The sequence below is a fragment of the Coregonus clupeaformis genome, chromosome 16 (assembly GCF_020615455.1).
Source record: "Coregonus clupeaformis isolate EN_2021a chromosome 16, ASM2061545v1, whole genome shotgun sequence".
NCBI lineage: Eukaryota > Metazoa > Chordata > Actinopteri > Salmoniformes > Salmonidae > Coregonus > Coregonus clupeaformis.
In genome coordinates, this window is record NC_059207.1 from 26,301,799 (window position 1) to 26,324,801 (window position 23,003).

Consider the following 23,003-nt stretch of genomic DNA (forward strand, 5'->3'; position numbering starts at 1 on the left):
GTATCTGAAATGCAGCCATAAACATCAACAAACATCGTTTTATATAGATTAATAACACAAGATAGATATTGGTTTCCACTAGGCTACGACATACAAGTGTATCCTACGGTCAACATTTTGTTCAAACATGGCATGTGGTGGTCTAGCGGTTAGGGCCACTACCTTCAGTGTCCACATATAGGCCTACCAGGTCGGCGTGGGTTCCATTCTGGCCCACACCCTTCTACACAAAGAACTCAATCCCCCTGAATGACTTGATGTATTTACACATTTCAAATATGGACAGTCCAGGGATATTTTACACCCGATTTTGATAGGAAAATACCATACAAGACACTTTTGGATAACATAAGACAGGAAACAAATAAAGTAATAACTATAGGCTACATCAACATTAGTTTCCAATCAAACAAAGTGTCGGGTAAATTGTCACAGTAGATTTTCCGTGGTAAATGCTTAAATACTTTATTTATATTGTACGGAATACTTGTCAAATAGATAAATCGTCCTTAGTCGTTTTGATGGTTGCAATAGGCCCCATATTTAATTATATTCCAATAGGCTACATTCTGTAGGCTACCCGTTAGCCTATCCACAACCATAAGACCCACTAATAATGATATTATTTTATCAAAATAGTTTAACCTGCACTTTTTGCAATAAATCACTGATCTGGCTTTCAAGTCTGTCTATGAAAATGCAATTTTTGTTACAAATTTAACCAGAAACATGCATAATGCACATTCACTAATAATGTAGCAGGTATTATAGAGAATAAGCACAGGTCTCATAAACAATCAAGCACAAGCTCACGTGCTAGTGAGTTGCCAGCTAATCTTTATATTTCAAGTTTAGCCAATTTGGATGTATTTGCTAGCTAACAATGTAGAACAGTTTAATTGTTTTGAACACACCCTTCTGTCAGTCTCCTACTGTTTGAACAGCATGCTAGCCTGTACACTTTGTTCAGATGTTGAAATCAAGTGGCCTACCTTATTTCTTAGAATGAGAACGCATTGCCAATTCCTTATATAATTGTGTTTTATGCTTACTCACTCAGAAACGTATTACAGTGTCTGCCTGCAAGCTGAAAAGGCTACCTGCTCATCCCCCCTCCGAAGCATAGGCTACTGTACTAACCATACAATCGTGATTCAGAAGATCGGGCTAGAGATTTGTTATTCAATATGTTTTTATATAGCTAAAGGGGTCCTACAATTCAACATCAAATAGCTAAAATATCCATGGTATGACCCCCTCCCCCAACGGCTTAGACTTTGAGGTTACGTATGTATACAAACATACAGTTTGAAGTTCTTGTTGACTACTTGCCTATCTCCGAGATACATAGGAACTCAACTGTGCAGCTCAGATGAAATCCCTGAAGCTTGAAGTATGAACAACATTCCTCCAGTCTTTGCTCGACTGGTTGAACATACAAACTACAGTACCATCCAGAATATTGACATGACTAGAACTAACTAGAAGCTATCAATACAATCCCCTAGGTACAGATCTCGGATCAGCTTCCCCGACCAATCCTAACCTTAACCATTAGGAAAATGCCAAGATCAGTGTCTAGGGTCAATTTCCCCCCGCACCTATACAGTATAATGGAAGAGGCAGTCTAATGAGAGCGCTGCTAATATAAATATGATACATCAGCACTGTTGTAAGTCTCCCAGTGCACACTACCACTGTGTGCAGTCTAATCTGAAGTTCCCCAGTCCTTCTCTACCCCCTCCAACTGTGTCAGACCTGAAGATAGTATTGTGACAAACCTGTGGCAGATTCCGTCCGATGCAGACCCTGCACAGCCCGTGGATGGTATGCATAGCTTCAGCAAATTAAATTATACTATACACGCGGCAGATCGCATATTATTCAGTAGGATCTCAGATAGAGCAAGTGCTATGTGAAGTGGGACCTGTAGCCTGCTTTGCTGGACTCTAATGCTGTGAACCAAGCATATCCACTCATGGGAACCCAGCTCAGCAGAAGAATAGCAGGAAACCACCTTCCACCCCCCAACCTGTGGCCAAGCAGTATGTCTGTGCTTGATAAGCCAACGTGTTTCCTGAACTAAAACCGGCAAAGTGGTGTCCCTCCACTCTAGGCACATTTACCGTCACATTTACCGTCTCGTGTGAATCATGTTAACCTACACACACATTTCCAATAAATTGACTTCTTGTCACCTTCCTAGGAATCATGGCTTGTGAAAAAAAGTGTAAAGTACTTTGAAGTGCCTTCATGGAAGGACTAGGAAGGATGGTTGTACTAGAAAAGGTTATCGTATTATCTATTTTTTATTTATTTCCAAATATGATCTTTGTGTTGTTTTTATTGTTTTATTGTGTTACGATTAAATGACTCAACATAACTTATTTTTAATTTCCACCACAGAATAACAGAAATACTTTGGGTAGCAGACAATACAACAAAGAAAAAATTATTTGTAAAGAGATTAAAACATTATTCAAAAAGTGAGGGTTTGTGAATCCCTGATTCTGAGGCGAAGGAAAGGAAGGGTATAGGCTACTACACATGATTAGTTATTTGTTTGACCAGCTTCCACTGTGGGCTGAAAAGGCCCCTCTACAGGAGGGAAAACACAGTGTGCTTCCGAAATGGCACCCTATTCCCTATATACTGTAGTGCACTACTTTTGACCAGAGCTTCATAGGGCTATTCTCATAGGCTCTGGTCAAAAGTAGTGCACTAGGCTACATAGGGAATAGGGTGCCATTTTGGACGCAACCACAGTACTTGTAAGTGGAATCAAACAGCAGATAAATCATAAACACTGTGTGGCCCCAGCTTCCTATTACAGCCACTATGTTGGCTTTTGCTACTTCCCATCTTTGTCTGTGGGACTGGGAAAAGTAGCTACTGCCAAGCGGACCGGGGGAAGCTGGAGTGAGAGAGGGCAGGACAATGAAGTGCTATTTGAAAGACACCAACATCAGTAGCCTACACTTCCCTGTTATTATTTTGCCTCTTTCTATTATCAGCATAAGCACTTTTAACCTATTACAGTAAGAGTGGGGGGCAGGGGAGAAGGTCCACCACTGACATGATTGGTTTGTGGATGTTGTTGTTAGGCCATTCATTTCCATTAAAACTCTGCTAGAGAAATGCTGATGTGGGCAAAACCTAAAAGCAGAAGTAAATCGGACATTACAATTTTAAAGGTTATCTATCTATATATATTCATTAATACAAATCTATAAAAAGGAACAAAAAAATACATGTAATAGCTAGCTAGTAGGGTAATGGTTACAAAGCCAAACCCTATGCACATCATCCATGCATCTTCAATTTGAACGCATAGTATTAGTAATGTCTGGTTCATGTTTGGAAAATTAAAAGCACCATTTCAATATGCGTACAAAAATCTGCCTTCTGTAATGACAGAGTCAAAACAGAAACATTGAGCACAGGTGTGACCAACATGCAATCAGCTAATTCAACGGTGTGAATGCACATCAATTCATAATTTATCACGTACGAATGTTTGATAACTTCTGAACAAATGTTTCCTACCACAAACTCAATTAACCTAAGTTAAAGCCACAATCCTGAGTTTGTGTTTTAGCCCAATGGTAGCCCCACCACTGGGTTTACAAAAAAGCTGAGGGATGGGGCTAGAGAAATGTAACCACATAGATGGTGCTATGGATGCAAGGACTGACCATCCATGACATCAACTTGCAATCATATTTTGAAGCTATACATTGTTTGTTTACAAAGACTCAATTACAACAAAAACATTAACAATGGAGTACACCAACCTTCTATTTTGGGTTATGATAGGGTAAAGACAGTTAGTTGTACTAAGCTCATGAGCCATAAAGGTATACTTAAGGTATGACGGTACTATATAAATATCTGGGCATCTGGACTGATGAAAAGATCTCTTTCAAAAAGCATGTTTATGATTTAGTTAAGAATTTTTTTATAGGAATAGGTCATGCCTTTCGTTAAACAGTAGAAAACAAATAATTCAGTCGACATTCATTCCGGCTTTAGACTATGGCGATATCGTCTATATGAATGCAGCTGCCACTGTATTGAAGCCATTGGACATAGTTTATCATTATATCACTACACTTTATTACAGGCGATAGGTTCAGTACACATCACTGCATTCTGTATCAGAAAGTAGGATGGCCCTCTCTTAAGTCTTATAGATCAATGCACTGCTCTCTTTCTGTTTATAAAGCCCTCTTGTGCAAACTTCCGCCGTACCTCATTGTTAAATTACAGACATACGAGCCACAAGACCAGATCACAGGGATGGCTAACTCTAGAGGTCCCGTTGATCACTACAGAATTAGGTACAGTAAATCTGCATTCAGTTTCTTTGCGCCCCATATATGGAATGATCTGCAGAGCTCTCTGCACCTTAATGCTCTGGTGCCTCTAGGGCAATTCAAGTTGAGGAATGTGTTTGCTTTTTAAATTGCTTGTAGTATTGTATACTTGTATTACTTTGTATGTTTGAATGTTGTAAATGTAATAAATTGTGTTCATGCAGGGCTCCCTTGAAAAAGAGCCCTTGGTCTCAATGGGACTCCCTGCTAAAATAAAGGTTAAATAAAAACAAATATAAAGGTGAAAATCCCTAATTGTGCCTTTATAGCTTTGAGAGGCCAAACACTGCCGATATCCATGAATCAATATAAATTTTTCCAACACATGCTTTGGCAATCACATGCATGTCAAACACACATTCATTTATACTGTACTGTACTCTCTAGAACTAGAAAGGAGGAGAGATGGAGTGGTACTCACCGTTAAACATTGCATATTCTCTGGGCTTGGAGGCAGCACCGTCTCGGATGCTGGAGCACCATGGTCGGACAAGACAGCTTCTGAAACATAGTCCAAAGAATCCCAAGCTGAAGCACTGCTCTTCCAAAACATCTCCGCTCCAAAAGAAGCAGCCACTTTGCAATGAAAGAAACAGCGGCCGGACTAGCTCTCTGCGCTCCGAGTGCACAGCTTTACAGTAGCAACAAGGCTCTAGAGAGAGTAGTGCGCCGAGAGCACTGGGCTGTGGAGATCACTCTGGATTGCGGTTACATAGACTTCTGTTCACAGAGACACAGAGAAAAAGGGACGGGTCCTATAGCATGACCCCTACCCACTATCCCGTCACTAGGGCTTCTTCAGTGTAACCACGATGATTACAACGCCCTCAAGTAACACTGTCTCCTAAAACATCCTGGATGAAAGGGAGCCATTCAACAGAGACACAATACCATTGGCTGCTTTCGCACATTCTACACAGCTCCATGTCAGAGAGAGCCTCCTCCTCCTCTCCCACCTTCCCTCCTTCCTCTCGGAGGAATCAAACGTAATCGCCTGCATGTCAAGGTGGATGAGAAAAATGGATGCGAAAAGAGCACGTTGAGGTATATGTCATGCATCCCATTGAGCAGCATGCCTTTCCAATTGAGTCGTTTCCCTGATACGGAATCACTCAGGACAATCCAATGTGAAACACTTCAATTAATCCGTTTACAGGACATATCGGTTTCACTAAAGGCATAATAACGTTCGAAAAGCCATAAAATGTTATTGGATGTACAGTAGCCACGCAGCACTTTGCTTTTTCACAGTTGCAAGCAGGAAAAATAATGAGAGACAAAAACATCTGATATTTGGGAATCTGTCCAACTGGAGCCATTTTCCCTGCCCCTCATTATCCGGTGAATCCCACCTACCCCGTGGCTTGGAGGCCAGAGGCGCCCGTCTCAATTCACCAGCAGAGTCCTGCCTGCCTGTGAGGTGTCTCGAAGCCACTTTCAGATGCTTGCTTCTCCCCAGCTCTTCACCCAGGAGATAATACCAGCCACTGATCACCTAGCAGACACAGTATAATATGGTCAGTCAAATGTAAAATGAGCCTCTGATGGTGGGGGGTATCAAAATGAACAAAATTAAACAAAACCTGTCTGATGATTGGTCACACTAGTGTTAACCTTTATATGTTTATGTGGGTTAATGTGTGTGTTGTTGTGAAATGGGAGGAATAAGAGAACGAGAGTAGGGCATGAAAGAGAGAGAGGAGAGAATGAATGAAGAGAGAGATAGGAGAGAGAAAATGAAGAAAGACAGGAGGGGAGAGAGAATAAAACAGAGGTTCAAATAACAGCGACTGCATTGAGGTTGATATTTTTGATTCTACTGTGTAACTTGTCAATGCCTTCCATGACGAGGGCGTGTAGCATCGCCCTAAGCCCTGCCCCACTAACTTCATCTCTCTCCCGACCATCACCATCCTCCCTCAGGGTTGCATGCACAGTAACTTTGAGGTTCACTGCACTCCAGCAGCTGATGCCCAACCGAAGGCCAGCCCAGAGCCCACAGATGGCTGTGTGTGTGTGTGTGTGTGTGTGTGTGTGTGTGTGTGTGTGTGTGTATATAAAGCGGTGTAGCGTTAAGCAGAGGATGAGATTAAAATAGCAGTTTATCCTGCAGAAATAATTGCCTCGACAGCACAAGCATGTGATCAGGTCACTTAATGATGTTTGCATGCCGTTTTGCCCACTTTGTGTGTATATGCTGTATTCTAGTCATGGTTCTCATCCTATACAACTACAGCTGAACCTACCTTTTTTAATTTAATTTTTAATATTTTTAATATTAATATTAATACCTTTTCTATTCATATACTGTCTATGCACACACCATTCACATACAGTGCATTCGGAAAGTATTCAGCCGCCTTGACCTTTTCCACATTTTGTTCCTTATTCCTTATTAATTTCATCCTTATTCTAAAATTGATTAAATTGTTATTTTTCCTCATCAATCTACACATAACACCTCATAATGACAAAGAAAAAACTGGTTGTTTCTAGACATTTTTCCACATTTATTAAAAAGAGAAAACTTAAATATTACATTTACATAAGTATTCAGACCCTTTACTCAGTACTTTGTTGAAGCACCTTTGGCAGCGATAACAGCCTTGAGTCATCCTGGGTATGAAGCTACAAGCTTGGCACACTTGTATTTGGGGAGTTTCTCCCATTCTTCCCAGCAGATAATTTCATGCTCTGTCAGGTTGGATGAGGAAAGTCACTGCACAGCTATTTTAAGGTCACTTAAAATGTTTGATCGGGTTCTGGCTGGGCCAATCAAGGACATTGAGAGACTTGTCCCGAAGCCACTCCTGAGTTGTTTTGGCTGTGTGCTTAGGGACGTTGTCTGTTGGAAGGTGAACCGTCGCCCCAGTCTGAGGTCCTGAGCGCTCTGGAGCAGGTTTTCATCAACGATCTCTCTGTACTTTGCTCCGTTCATCTTTCCCTCGATCCTGACTAGTCTCCCAGTCCCTGCCGCTGAAAAACATCCCCACAGCAGGATGCTGCCATCACCATGCTTCACCGTAGGGATGGTGCCAGGTTTCCTCCAGACGTGACGCTTGACATTGAGGTCAAAGAGTTCAATCTTGGTTTCATCAGATCAGAGAATCTTGTTTCTCATGGTCGGAGAGTCCTTTTGGTGCCTTTTGGCAAACTCCAAGCGGGCTGTCGTGCATTTTAGTGAGGAGTGGTTTCCGTCTGGCCACTCTACCATAAAGGCCTGATTGGTTGAGTGCTGCAGAGATGGTTGTCCTTCTGGAAGGTTCTCCCATCTCCACAGAGGAGGACGACTATGTGATCACGCTCTCCGTAGCCGATGTGAGTAAGACTTTTAAGCAGGTCAACATTCACAAGGCCGCAGGGCCAGACGGATTACCAGGACGTGTACTCCGAGCATGTGCTGACCAACTGGCAAGTGTCTTCACTGACATTTTCAACATGTCCCTGACTGAGTCTGTAATACCAACATGTTTCAAGCAGACCACCATAGTCCCCGTGCCCAAGAACTCTAAGATAACCTGCCTAAATGACTACCGACCCGTAGCACTGACGTCTGTAGCCATGAAGTGCTTTGAAAGACTGGTCATGGCTCACATCAACAGCATAATCCCAGAAACCCTAGACCCACTCCAATTTGCATACCGCCCCAACAGATCCACAGATGATGCAATCTCTATCGCACTCCACACTGCCCTTTCCCACCTGGACAAGAGGAACACCTACGTGAGAATGCTATTCATTGACTACAGCTCAGCATTCAACACCATAGTGCCCTCTAAGCTCATCACTAAGCTAAGGATCCTGGGACTAAACACCTCCCTCTGCAACTGGATCCTGGACTTCCTGACGGGCCGCCCCCAGGTGGTAAGGGTAGGTAACAACACATCTGCCACACTGATCCTCAACACGGGGGCCCCTCAGGGGTGCGTGCTCAGTCCCCTCCTGTACTCTCTGTTCACCCATGACTGCATGGCCAGGCACGACTCCAACACCATCATTAAGTTTGCCGACGACACAACAGTGGTAGGCCTGATCACCGACAACGATGAGACAGCCTATAGGGAGGAGGTCAGAGATCTGGCCGTGTGGTGCCAGGACAACAACCTCTCCCTCAACGTGACCAAGACAAAGGAGATGATTGTGGACTACAGGAAAAAAAAGAGGACTGAGCACGCCCCCATTCTCATCGACGGGGCTGTAGTGGAACAGGTTGAGAGCTTCAAGTTCCTTGGTGTCCACATCACCAACGAACTATCATGGTCCAAACACACCAAGACAGTCGTGAAGAGGGCACGACAAAGCCTATTCCCCCTCAGGAGACTAAAAAGATTTGGCATGGGTCCTCAGATCCTCAAAAAAATTATACAGCTGCACCATCGAGAGCATCCTGACTGGTTGCATCACCGCCTGGTATGGCAACTGCTTGGCCTCTGACCGCAAGGCACTACAGAGGGTAGTGCGTACGGCCCAGTACATCACTGGGGCAAAGCTCCCTGCCATCCAGGACCTCTATACCAGGCGGTGTCAGAGGAAGGCCCTCAAAATTGTCAAAGACTCCAGCCACCCTAGTCATAGACTGTTCTCTCTGCTACCGCACGGCAAGCGGTACCGGAGTGCCAAGTCTAGGTCCAAAAGACTTCTCAACAGCTTCTACCCCCAAGCCATAAGACTCCTGAACAGCTAATCATGGCTACCCGGACTATTTGCACTGCCCCCCCACCCCATCCTTTTTACGCTGCTGCTACTCTGTTAAGTACTTATGCATAGTCACTTTAACTCTACCCACATGTACATATTACCTCAACTACCTCAACTAGCCGGTGCCCCCGCACATTGACTCTGCAACGGTACCCCCCTGTATATATAGCCTCCCTACTGTCACTTTATTTTACTGTATATATAGCCTCCCTACTGTCACTTTATTTTACTTCTGCTCTTTTTTTCTCAACACTTTTTTTGTTGTTGTTTTATTCTTACTTTTTTTGTTTAAAATAAATGCACTGTTGGTTAAGGGCTGTAAGTAAGCATTTCACTGTAATGTCTGCACCTGTTGTATTCGGCGCATGTGACCAATAAAATTTGATTTGATTTGATTTGATTTGAACTCTAAAGCTGTCAGGTTCTTGGTCACCTCCCTGATCAAGGTCCTTCTCCCCCAATTGCTCTGTTTGGCCGGGCGGCCAGCTCTAGGAAGAGTCTTGGTGGTTCCAAACTTCTTCCATTTAAGAATGATGGAGGCCACTGTGTTCTCGGGGACCTTCAATGCTGCAGAATTTTTTGGTACCCTTCCCCAGATCTGTGCCTCGACACAATCCTGTCTCGGAGGTTTACGGACAGCTTGGTTTTTGCTCTGACATGCACTGTCAACTGTGGGACCATATATAGACAGGTGTGTGCCTTTCCAAATCATGTCCAATCAATTTAATTTACCACAGGTGGACTCCAATCAAGTTGTAGAAACATCTCAAGGATGATCAATGGAAACAGGATGCACCTGAGCTCAATTTCGAGTCTCATAGCAAAGGGTCTGAATACTTATGTAATTACAGTATTTCAGTTCATTATTTTTAAAAATGTGCAAACATTTCAAAAAAACGGTTTTCGCTTTGTCATTATGGGGTATTGTGTGTAGGTTGATGAGGGGGAAAAAGTAATTTAATCAATTTTAGAATAAGGCTGTAACGTAACAAAATGTGGAAAAAGGGAAGAGGTCTGAATACTTTCCGAATGCACTGTACCATATACACTACATTATCAAAAGTATGTGGACAACTGCTCGTCGAACATCTCATTCAAAAATCATAGGCATTAATATGGAGTTGGTCCCCCTTTTGCTGCTATAACAGCCTCCACTCTTCTGGGAAGGCTTTCCACTAGATGTTGGAACATTGCTGTGGGGACTTGCTTCAATTCAGCCAAAAGAGCATTAGTGAGGTCGGGCACTGATGTTGGACGATTAGGCGTTCCAATTCATCCCAAAGGTGTGCGATGGGGTTGAGGTCAGCGCTCTGTGCAGGCGAGTCAAGTTCTTCCACACCAATTTTGACAAACCATTTCCGGACCTTGCTTTGTGCACGGGGGCATGGTCATGCTAAAACAGGGAAGGGCCTTCCCCAAACTGTTGCCACAAAGTTGGAAGCACAGAATCGTGTAGAATGTCATTGTATGCTGTAGCGTTTTGATTTCCCTTCACTGGAACTAATGGGCCTAGCCCGAACCATGTAAAACAGCCCCAGACCATTATTCCTCCTCCACCAAACTTTACATTTGTCACTATGCATTGGGGCAGGTAGCGTTCTCCTGGCATCTGCCCAACCCAGATTCGTCCGTCGGACTGCCAGTTGGTGAAGCGTGATTCATCACTCCAGAAAACACGTTTCCACTGCTCCAGAGTCCAATGGCGGCAAGCTTTACACCACTCCAGCCGACACTTGGCATTGCACATGGTGATCTTAGGCTTGTGTGCGGCTGCTCGGCCATGGAAAACCATTTCATGAAACTACCGACGAACAGCTATTGTGCAGAGGTTGCTTCCAGAGGCAGTTTGGAACTCGGTAGTGAGTGCTACAACCGAGGACAGATTATTTTTACGCACTACGCGCTTCAGCACTCGGCGGTCCCGTTCTGTGAGCTTGTGTGGCCTACCACTTCGCAGCTGAGCCGTGTTTGCTCCTCGACGTTTCCACTTCACAATAACTGCACCTACAGTTGATCGGGGCAGCTCTAGCAGGGCAGGCATATTATTATTATTACTACATTTTATTAACTGACTTGTTGGAAAGGTGGTATCCTATGACGGTGCCACATTGAAAGTCACTGAGCTCTTCAGTAAGGCCATTCTACTACCAATGTTTGTCTATGGATATTGCATGGCTCTGTGCTCGATTTTATACACCTGTCAGCAACGGTTGTGGCTGAAATAGCCGAATACACTAATTTGAAGGGGTGTCCACATACTTTTGTATATATAGTGTATATTTATATTCAGCACTCTGACGTTGCTCGTTCTGATATTGCTCATTCTGCTATGTCTTAATTTCTTGTTATTTTTATTGATATTGTATTGCAAGATATTGCTGCACTGTTGGCACTAGAAACATAAGCATTTCACTACACCTGCGATAACATCTGCAAAACTGTGTACGCGACCAATAAACTTTTAGTTCGGTTTTTTTTCTCAAACACACAACAAAAAAAACAGCAGTCCCAACCTGTAGTATTAGAAGATAACCCCCACGGATTATAGTCACCTTTGATGAAGTGATGAGCGAGTGTGTTCCAAAACTCATGCAGCCCAGGAACTCACTCCTCCTGTAGACACAAGAGCTCCGGAGTTAAGTTTCCCTTAGGTAAAGATATAAGATTGGCTTCCCCTCCCCATTCCTAACCTTAATCAATTAATGGAGAAAATGCTAAACTGACCCAAGATATAGGGGCAAATATACCCTACATCCACAGTTCCAAAGGGAAACGGCACTAGAAATATGACCCTTGTTCCTCTCATTTTCCCAGTCAATGAAAATGTCATCCGAGTCCTCCTTCCTCCATATATAGTCCCCTGTAGCTCAGTTGGTAGAGCATGGCGCTTGCAACGCCAGTATTGTGGGTTCGTTTCCCACGGGGGGCCAGTATGAAAATGTATGCACTCACTAACTGTAAATTGCTCTGGATAAGAGCGTCTGCTAAATGACAAAAAATTAAATTTAAATAAAAAATATCATAAATGGTAATCTGCCCAATACTGTAACAGCTGACAACCCTCACAGCTAACAGGAGAGGGCATGAAGGAGATGCTTGCCAGGAAATGTGAAATCTAGATCACAGTGAGGGACCGGCAAGCTATAGTTTATCCTCTTTAGGGGGCTGCTTACATTAAAACTAGCACTGTAGAACTGATCAAATTAGGGTCAGTTAACCATCTCAGGGACCAGCCAGCAACATCCATTGGACCGGAGGTTGATAAACTTCATCAGACACATAATAATATATTCAAATGAACCATATAATAATACCATATACTCAATGAACAAAGCTATATAAAACTAATAATAAGAATCATCATCATCATCATCGTCAAAAACAAAATAATACTGGAAATAATGAAAAATATGAAAGACCAAATACCTGGAGGATGGGTTGCGATTCCATACAGTGACCAGCAGTCTCTTCTGATAATCCTCCACACTAATAGCCCTGAGTAACAGAGATATATAATACCTTAGCTTATTAAAAATCTTCAGGTATAATGCTTTATAACTTGTTGGAAGCATGTAAGAGCTCTCATAATCTCTTATAAAAAAGGCTTAAAATACATCTCTCTATGTATCAGACATTTCAACAGACTGAATGGGATTTCACAAGAATTAAAAAAACACCACTCACAGCAAAAAGGTCTCATGGAAGAGAGGATTCTTGCAGTCTAGTACAGTTTCTGTCTTCCGATTAGTACTGTGATTCAGGTCTGGGATAATCGCTAGCTGAAATTGACAATTATTGTACTCATCTAATCCACAAAAAGACCAGCAGACAAGACATTTAAAGCTACAATCTGGGATTCTTTTTTCAGCAAAACTGCAGGCCTGCCACTTGGTGAGGAAATGTAACGCTAGAAGGTGACATCCATACGGTAGTTGAATTTTCAGAGCTATGCATTTTTTGTTTATGTTCTTGTTGTTTGTAAAGAATGGACTAATTGTTTGAACACCTAGGCCGGGATTTAATCCAATTACGCATTGTAGAGCAATGTCGATAATGCGCCTTTTAAAGGCAATGTTCCCGCTTTCACGGAGATCGCACTCATAGTAAACACTGCATATGTCGGCTCAATCAAAAATGTACCAATGTCAAGCGCGCTACAACACACGATCAGATTGAATCCCGGTCTTAGTTTCAACTGTAAACAAACTACGGGAAGCAAAAATGTACCTTGACATAAGAATCGCATGTCCTATTTTTTTCCCCCAGGAGTCCTCTGGCTTCAATGACTGTGAATGAAGAGTTGTGACAAGGACACAAGAGATTACACATCCAACAGTCTACTGTAGACCAAATAGCATTGGAATACAGGACACTTACAGTGAGCTCCATAATTCATTGGACAGTGACCATTGTTTTGTTATTTTGGTTCTGTACTCTAGCACTTTGAGTTTGAAAGGATACAATGACAATGAGTGTGAAGTGCAGACTGTCAGCTTTAATTTGAGGGTATTTTCATACATATCGGATGAACCGTTTAGAAATGACAGCACCTTTTGTACATGGTCCCCCCATTTTAAGGTACTACAAGTATTTGTTAAATTGGCTTCACAGATGTGTGTCGTTAGGCAGGTGTATTCATTTGTGTCGTTAGTGAATGCAGGAGAGCTGTTGATGAATAGTAATGATTCTAGACGTTGCTATTGCCTTTGGAGGTTGTTATTGGGGTGTGACAACATGAGGAAGACAGCAGTGTCGATGCAAATGAAGTTGGCCGTCATAAGGCTCAGAAATGAAAATCAATCATTCAGGAACATTGCAAAAACCCTGGCCATGCCCAAGTCAACAGTTTTGTTCATCATTAACAAGAAAAAAACAACCGGTGAACTCAATTATATCAAAAGACCCGGTAGACAGAGGAAGACCACTGTAGTGGATGACCGGAGAATACTCTCTATGGTGAAGAAAAAACCCCTGATAACAGCCCAACAGATCAAAAACACTCTCCTGGATGCAGGTGTAGATGTGTCAAAGTCTACCATACGCAGAAGACTACACCAGCAGGACTACAGAGGGTACACTACAAGATGCAAACCACTGATAAGCCTGAAGAACAGAAAGGCAAGATTACAGTTTGCTAAAAAGCACCTAAAAGAACCCCAAGAGTTCTGGAAAAAAATATTGTGGACAGATGAGACAAAGATTAACATGTACTAGAGTGATGGAAAGACAAAAGTGTGGAGAAAAAAAGAAATGCCCATGATCCAAAGCATACCACCTCATCCATGAAACATGGTGGAGGGGGTGTTATGGCTTGGGCCTGTATGGCTGCCAGTGGAACAGGCTCACTTGTCTTCATCGATGATGTGACTGCAGACAGAAGTAGAACAATGAATTCTGAAGTCTACAGAAATATTTTATCTGCTCAGATAAAACCAGATGCCTCCAAACTCATTGGACGGCACTTAATCACGCAACAAGACAATGACCCTAAACATACTGCTAGAGTTTTTGATGGCCAAAAAGTGGAAAAACCTTGACTGGCCGAGTCAATCACCAGATCTGAATCCAATTGAACATGCATTTTACATGCTGAAGAGGAGACTTAAGGCAATAAGTCCCCGAAACAAGCAGGAACTGAAGATGGCTGCAGTACAGGCCTGGCAGAGCATCACCAGGGAAGATACCCAGCGTCTGGTGATGGCGATGCATCGCAGACTTCAAGCAGTCATTGCATGCAAAGGATATGCGACCAAATATTAACAATGATTACTTTATTCTACATTATGTTAAACTGTCCAATGTTTTTTGATGCCCGAAAATGGGGGGGACCATGTACAAAAGCTTCTATAATTCGTAAACGGTTCATCCGATATGTATGAAAATACCCTCAAATTAAAGCTGACAGTCTGCACTTCACCCTCATTGTCATTGTATCCTTTCAAACTCAAAGTGCTAGAGTACAGAACCAAAATAACAAAAGAATGGTCACTGTCCAGTGAATTATGGAGCTCACTGTATGCTAACACTTATTTAATGTCAATAAAACAATGTGTGTTTAATGGGGCAAACAACTTGAGCCCGGGTTAGTTGTCCAAACGGTTTATTCATCAATCACAGACCCTTACTATCATTAATAATTTCATTAACTTTATCACACGTTCAAGATTCAACCACAACCAGTGGCCGTATCTAGTGACTCGAGTACTAGTGCTGATCTAGGATCAGGTCACCCTTGTCCAAGTAATCTTACTGATTATGATCTAAAATACCAAACTGATCCTAAATCAGCACTCGTACTCTGAGACCCTTTATGAATATGGGCTCTGATCTTCAGTATACTGCATAACATACTTACTCTGAATTTCAAGGCAGCCATTTTCTGGCCTTATTGACACTCTCAGCTGACCTATATGTGAAAGAAGAAACATTCAGTAGGGTGTACAGTAGAAAACAGGAGCAAGGCACAGGAAGGGCTGTCCTTCTCGATCATATGATGACAGTATGTTATTAAATGTGACAGTTTGCCACATAAATAACGTATTAATGAGATCATTATGGCCTCGGTACGGATGATTAGGCATGTTTGGTCACATAAAGGCCATAATGACTCATTGCCAGCAGAACTAACCAAGGACTGATCCTTCTAATTATTTTAACTAATTAGATTCCACAATTAAAACTGTAATTTTCAAATGACACCCTGTTCCCTATATAGTGCACTACTTTTGACAAGAGCCTGGTTAAAAGTAGTGCACTAAATAGGGAATAGTGTCACGATCGTCGTACGGAATAGACCAAGGCGCAGCGTGATGAACAAACATGTTTATTTATCTATAGTGATAAATACTGACAATGAACAAAACAACAAACGACTCGTAACGTCCTAGGTAACATAGACCAACACGGAACAAAAACCCACAAACACAAAGGGAAAAACAGACAGTTTAAATATGGCTCCCAATCAGAGACAACCAGCCACAGCTGACACTCGTTGCCTCTGATTGGGAGTCACTCAGGCCAACATAGAAATAAACAAACTAGAACTCCCAACATCGAAATACAACACAATGAATGAACACACCCTGGCTCAACATATAGAGTCCCAGAGCCAGGGTGTGACAAATAGAGTGCCAATTGGGACGCAGACAGTGTTGGGTGTAGTGGTATCGCTGCCAAATAAAGACTACACACAGTCGAACCCCAGGTTGGCCACTTTCCCGTCATGTCCCTCTACTCTCTATTAAGCTTCCTACTGTTGTGTCAAACATTAATTATTAAATACGAAGGCGGTTTGGAATTCCAATCTCCTTTTAGAAAAAAAAAAATGCTAAGCCTCCAAAAGGCCCCTGAAAGAACACCATAAAAATGTGTACATAAATAGGATGAAAAACAACCAAAATAAGATATATATTTTGGGGTTGATTCAACGTTTCAAAATCAAAACAAACAAAGGCATATTAGGTCATTAGGTTACTAAAACAGTAACAATGTCAGTGTGCAGAAACAGACAAACCCATAAAGAAAGTTGAAACAGAAAAACTCACCAAAGGTTTGTAAAAGGGTTGAGGACGTCTGTAACGTGACTTTGCCTGCACTTATCACTGCAACTTGACAGTCCTCCATATCATAATGATGCTCAATAGTAAACAAAGACTGAAGACTGCTAGCCTAAATAAAACCCTCCTCCACGTTACTTGGCTCAATCCATGCTCCAAATGAATCCTCAATGACCCAAATAAATCCGTTTGTCAGTGAACATGTGGCCAGTCGGAGAGAAAAAGACAAGTGTGTGCTCATAATTCTTAATCTCCTTTTGGTTTTGAACAGAGATTGGAAATGGGGGCCCTCTGATTGGTTGGGGACTCATTTGAATGAGGGGAGCAGAGGGAGGGGCCAGTCCACCTGCTGCTATGGCTAGAAACAATTGAGTGACTTCTTTGCTGCGTCCGTGCTCCAGATTGCCTTTTCACACCAGAGCATCATGACGGGACTGCACCCCGGAGCCAGCCACACTCAAAACATGGACCAGACCACTCATTGGCCCCTGGAATGCTCTGAGGGACCTCCTGAGCCCTTCCCAACCCCTCCAATCTATCTCCGGGGTAAAGTTTCCCACTAGGCACAGATCTAGGATCAGCTTACCCTCTCCCAATCCTAACCTTAAAGTAACTGTCCAGTGAAAATCTCACTTAAAGTTCATATTCTGCTACCTCATACCCAAACAATGTTGTTGTATTATACTCATATGTGACCAAATAATATATTGGAGAAAAAACACTTCAAAAACCCCACCTCAAACAGACCGTTTCAAAAATGCTTGCCATTTCCTCATAGAGGAGGATGTCATCCTCCTGAGGAGAATGAGCTGGCCAATCAGCGGTCTACTATCATTAATATTTTTTATGACCGGTATACGCCCACACCATTCTGTTGTTGGGGTACACCCACACTATTACAACACAGGAAAATTGCTTTTTTACAAACTTAATTGACCTTTTTTGGAAGGAAAACTATTTAAATCATATTGTAATTAATTATAGGTCATATTAAATAGAAATCTGGAAAGACTGGACAGTTACTTGAACCATTAGTGGGGGAAATAATAAACTGACCCAAGATCAGTGTCTAGGGGGCAACCTTACCCTACACCATGTTCTACTGTTGCCAGTTCAGGTGAGCTCTAAGATCCCAGCTGTCCAAGCAGTGGTCTGTTGTCTGTTAATGGACTTTCATCTTTATAAGTTACTCATTCTCACCAGCCAAGCAGCACCTTAAAGCCACACTAAGATGGTGATGAATGCCAACAAAGAGTGCGTCACAGACAACAAAAGGTGAACAGTGCATCCCAAGGTTCATTCCATGGCATTTTTACAAAGCAAACAGCACTTGGGTTATGGTATATCAGTAGTGCTAAACTAGTACAGTTTTTGGTAGACAGACTGGTATGATTGTCTTCTAAAATGTTTTAGTGTCAATGCTTTTCAAGATTTCTAAAGAGTAAAGAAACCACTGTTGCCTCACATGACAGGAATACAACATGACGTCTGGCTACGCAAGACCACAACAGCTCTACGCAAGGCTAATGGTGATAGCAATGCAAGCAATCAAGCAACAGTGCATGACTGTAGTTGATACGGCAAAACAGCCTTTTATATAACGCCACTTCATATTTTTCTGTCACTGAAGATACACGGCATATACTTTTTTATCAGGGGGTCACTTCCCTTTTCAATGGAGCAATGGACTTTACCTAGTAGCACGAGGGAGGGGCGGAGAGTGCATGCATAGAACTATGAAAAATTACATCCGGTAGGATAGATCATATACAATACATGACACAAATAACAAAAGAGCGAAATCGTTAAAATATTAGCAACTACAGTAGACAACACATGCTTGATTACTACTGAGAACATTTATTTTCAATCAATTGTAGGAATTCCTGAATACAACAATGTGCCTCTATAGGAGGTTATAAATGGCAATTGCCAGGGACATCACGATACGATATTGCCATGATACTTAGGTGCCGATATGATAAGTATTGCGATTCTACACTGAGTATACAAAACATTAAAGGGGAATTTCACCCTGGCTCTGCCATGGTATATAGTCATTACTTATTAACGACATTACATTTTTATCGTAAACATCACAATTATCCAAACCACAAGCTAGAACTAGCACATTTTCATTTCACTGGTAGGATCGGGAAGTTTCGCCTCCCTGTGTATTGATCTGCTCATAGTGCACCACAAAGTCCGGCATTCATAGCGAATGCTGATACCGCCGGCTAGGTAGAGGGGGCATGCCCACAAACTTGAATAATGTTCACCCCGATTCTACCAGTGGCTTGCGGCTATTGATGCTGTGACTAACCGGTGTCCCCGCACATTGACTCTGTACCGGTACCCCCTGTATATAACCTCCCTACTGTTATTTTATTTTACTGCTGCTCTTTAATTTTTTGTAATTTTTATTTTCTTCTTAAACTGCATTGTTGGTTAAGGGCTTGTAAGTAAGCATTTCACTGTAAAGTCTACACCTGTTGTATTCGGCTCATGTGGCAAATAAAATGTGATTTGATTATCAGAGGGATTTTCAGGCTGAACTGATGGGGAATCCATTTCGACAACAGCTGAGAAGTGATGCGATACCAGCTAATTTTTTTTCTTCTTAAAAACAAAAAACGGAAGATTTGCAATTAGAGGTAACCTAACATTAGCTAGCTTGCTAGCCTAGCTGGATAAGTTAACTAGCTAACGTTACGGTCCTGTATTGAACTCTGAAAGCCATCAGCTAAATCATATAGTTACCTTTTGGTATACACACCGTTAATCAATTTCGCCTATGCCATGTTAGTCACTGCTAGACTGGTAACTACCTTCAGTAGAGTAAACATGTTTGTTTGTTCTATCTTTGACTGATGTTAGCTAACGTAAACTAGTTAATGTTACCAGATAAAGAGTATCTCAATTTGGTTGCCATGTATTCCACCCTTGTCTGGAAAACACTCCATTAGTAAAAATAGAATTGTCGATATAGCTAACTCACTCTGTGTGTTGGTAACAATGATGAATTTGTATAAATCGTCTATGGTTGCTTCTCAGCCAGTCTCAACTGGCTAGTAATCTTGCTGCCAATTTATTGACACTAGTTAGCTCACAGCAAGGGAAAGGCCATCGGCGCCTGGGGAACAGTTGGGTAACTGCCTTGCTCGGGGGCAGAATGACATTTATACCTTGTCAGCTCTGGGATTCGATCCAGCAGCCTTTCAGTTACTGGCCCAACGCTCCTACCCGCCAGGCTACCTGCAAGCTCACAATATTGAAAATGTCCACGTTAGGTATGCTTAGCTAGCCAGTCTAATAGATATCAATACAATTAGTGGGGTGGGTAAATTGTGTATTGTTGGGTATTTTGTTGTAGGTGGTACAGAATCTGATTCCACCAACCTGCACTTCCAACCCCTAGCTCTGCACAAGGTGAAGGTAAGTTAACCAAAATGTTTACAAGCTGATGGCTAACATAGCTTGTAAATAGTAAGACAGTAAGCATGGTATAATCATGAATTGGGTAGTGTTTGTATGGTTTGTTTTGGGGTTACAGGTGGTTAGAAGTAGCCTGAGGACCACAGAGTACCTTCCAGACCATCTCTTTTTACCTTTTCTCTTTGTAAAACTCAGGTTATCTGGAGTCATTCCACAGTGTCCTGCTGAAAAATACCCCAAAGCGGGGGCATTTTGGGTACACAAGCATGAGGAAGTGGACACACCTTGAAGTTATGGAGCACAACAAGATTGTGGGACAGAAACCAGCAAGGGACCCTGAAAGGTATAACATCAAGACTACAGCAGTAATGACACAACCACCACATTATTCTCTCTGCAGATTCTCAAAACACAATACAAAGACATGTCTACAAAATGTACCTGCAAAGGGCTACTATTGACAAGAATGATCTGTCAAAGTCAATGGGCTGGGGGAGGTTTACAGACAGTACTTTAAGATGAGGAAGTGGGTTTGGGTTGTGCAGAGTTGTGCTTAGACAGTAAATGTGTTGGTGTGTATGAGAGCGATTGAGGTATCATTTCTCCTCAATCTCACATACACAACAATTCATACTGTGTGAGAACTGCCTTCCTAAGACTTTTCACACCTTCTTTAGCCCTCCAGCCCATTCACTTTGTTGACTGATCTTTCCTCTCAAAAGCAGCTTATTTATTTATTTTACCTTTATTTAACTAGGCAAGTCAGTTAAGAACAAATTCTTATTTACAATGACGGCCTACACTGGCCAAACCCGGACGACGCTGGGCCAATTGTGCGCCGCCCTATGGGATTCCCAATCACGGCCGGTTGTGATACAGCCTGGAATCGAACCAGGGGGTCTGTAGTGACGCCTCAAGCACTGAGATGCAGTGCCTTAGACCGCTGCGCCACTCTGGAGCCAATGTCCCCTCGTTCTCCATAAACAATACGCTAGCCGGTCCCATTAGGTTGATACCTTTACCAACAAAGGTGTGTTGCCCTACGTCCCTTCCACAAAAAGTGTAAAATGCTAAGACCACAACCATGTCTTTCCAGGAGATGTGCAATACCAGCAAATTTTCTGCAAGAGGACCAAACAGTTGGTGGTTAAGAAGCCCTACACCACTTTCGGCAGAGTCTTATCCAGCTGGCCGTTCACCGCAGACAGGACAAGCCCATCACCATAAGCACAAAGAGTATCAGCTTCCCCAGCCCACCATTTCCAGTGTACCGAAGCCGTATAAAAGGACTATGGCTGCTTTTACACAGGCAGCCCAATTGATTTTTTTTCCTCACTAATTGGTCTTTTGACCAATCAGATCAGTTCTGAAAAAGATTTGATGTGATTAAGACCAATTAATGGATATCAGAATTGGGCTGCCTGTGTAAACGCTGCTAATTATTAGAATCTGGTGGGCTAGATTAAGGTTGGAGTGAAAACCTACAGGACGGTAGCGCACCAGGAACAGGGTTGGAGAGCCCTGATATAGAACCACCATAAAATAAATATGGATATCTTCTATCAATCTTTGAAATTTGTCTGCCCTTATGGATTCACAGAAGATAAAGCATTTCTATAAACTGTACAGGGCTCTGTAGCATCAAACAGATATCAAAATAATGTTTGTCTATTTGTCAAAATGTAAAATACAGGAGAGTGTACAATATTTAATGCTAACTCAAGAGAACTAGGTATTCAACAACAATGTTATATGCTAAAAGTAACATACAAAACAAATAGTATCAACGGTGTAGTACAGTTCAGTGTGTCAGAGTATGTCTTAGGTGTAAAGACACACAAGTGCAGAGAACTGTAGTTAGAGATTGTTACACCAGATAATGTGATTTACCCAAAGATGTTTGCCGACATCTTGTCTATTTCAAGTCTTCTCTCAATGATCGAGACAGGTGGGTGTCCACTCCAAAGTGCTGCATGTCATGATGACCGAGACCTGTCTCGATCAATGAGTGAGAAGACTTGAAATAGACACAATGGCGGCGCACATATGGTTGAATTACTTTATGGAGCAAAGAAAGTATTTATTTTAATAACGGAGCATTTTCTAAATTCAAACTGACCCCCTGCAACTGGACAAGGACATTTTATGAGACTCCTTTTTCCCCCGAATCGAGGACGAAGACAGCATCGCTAAGGTTGGTCGAAGATTCTCTGTGCTACACCAAATTGTACATATCCTGTAACTCCCAGTAATGGATACCAAACATCTTTGGTTAAATCACATTATCTGGTGTAACAATCTGTAGCTAAGAGAACTGGTGATCAGCAGATGATGGGAGAGGTGGTCATGATGAAATTGCAATTCCAAAGAAACACAGTAAGTTCAGGGAATACTTGTAAAGCTGTGGGAGGAGTGTCATGATCAAACTGCCATTCAGCTCCTCATGAGGCATCTGCTTGAAATCTAGCTTCATGTCTAATCTCTCTAGAGGGATATAGTTTACGGGATACAGTTCTGCTACAATGACACGCGCAGGCAAAGGAATTCTGTTTATGTATCTAGAATCCACTCCAATAAGAAGCCCAGGCACTACACAGTATTGTCTGTAAGACAAAAAACATTATTTTAATTTTTATCTATTGTACAGTTTGAACAACAGTTGAACCATGCCAGCATAACGTCAACATTAGGGTAGACTAGTTAAACATGCATACATGTGCACAGGCACAGAGATTGCATTTAAAATCATATCTAGCCTTATAGAAAGAAATACAGCATAAGCCTCAACCTTTGCACAGTGACCAGACTGTACAAATGAGCCTTGGTAGGTAGGCAGACAGTATCTACCTACAGCCATTGCTATCAGGCATGCTTAGGCAAATATTTTTTATGGTAAAACCAGCTTCAGTTTTAGAGATTTACAACAGTAAATGGTTTT

The 23,003-nt window shown here is 42.2% G+C and overlaps 1 protein-coding gene across 2 annotated transcripts in view; it reads right to left on the reverse strand.

Moving 5' to 3' along the window:
• Positions 1–23,003, reverse strand: part of LOC121584298 (regulator of G-protein signaling 3) — a 128,969-nt gene that overhangs the window by 85,391 nt on the left and 20,575 nt on the right. Inside the window, exons 4-10 of one of the 2 annotated variants that reach the window (XM_045225641.1) lie at positions 15,430–15,480; positions 13,302–13,360; positions 12,759–12,853; positions 12,501–12,569; positions 11,627–11,687; positions 5,733–5,871; positions 4,798–4,877 (exon numbers count right to left, since the gene is read on the reverse strand). In XM_045225641.1, coding sequence (XP_045081576.1) covers positions 4,798–4,877; positions 5,733–5,871; positions 11,627–11,687; positions 12,501–12,569; positions 12,759–12,853; positions 13,302–13,360; positions 15,430–15,480 — 554 coding nt within the window. Of the gene's footprint in view, positions 1–1,781; positions 1,936–4,797; positions 4,878–5,732; positions 5,872–11,626; positions 11,688–12,500; positions 12,570–12,758; positions 12,854–13,301; positions 13,361–15,429; positions 15,481–23,003 lie in introns of those variants that run through there. The other variant, XM_045225642.1, reaches the window with a different exon arrangement.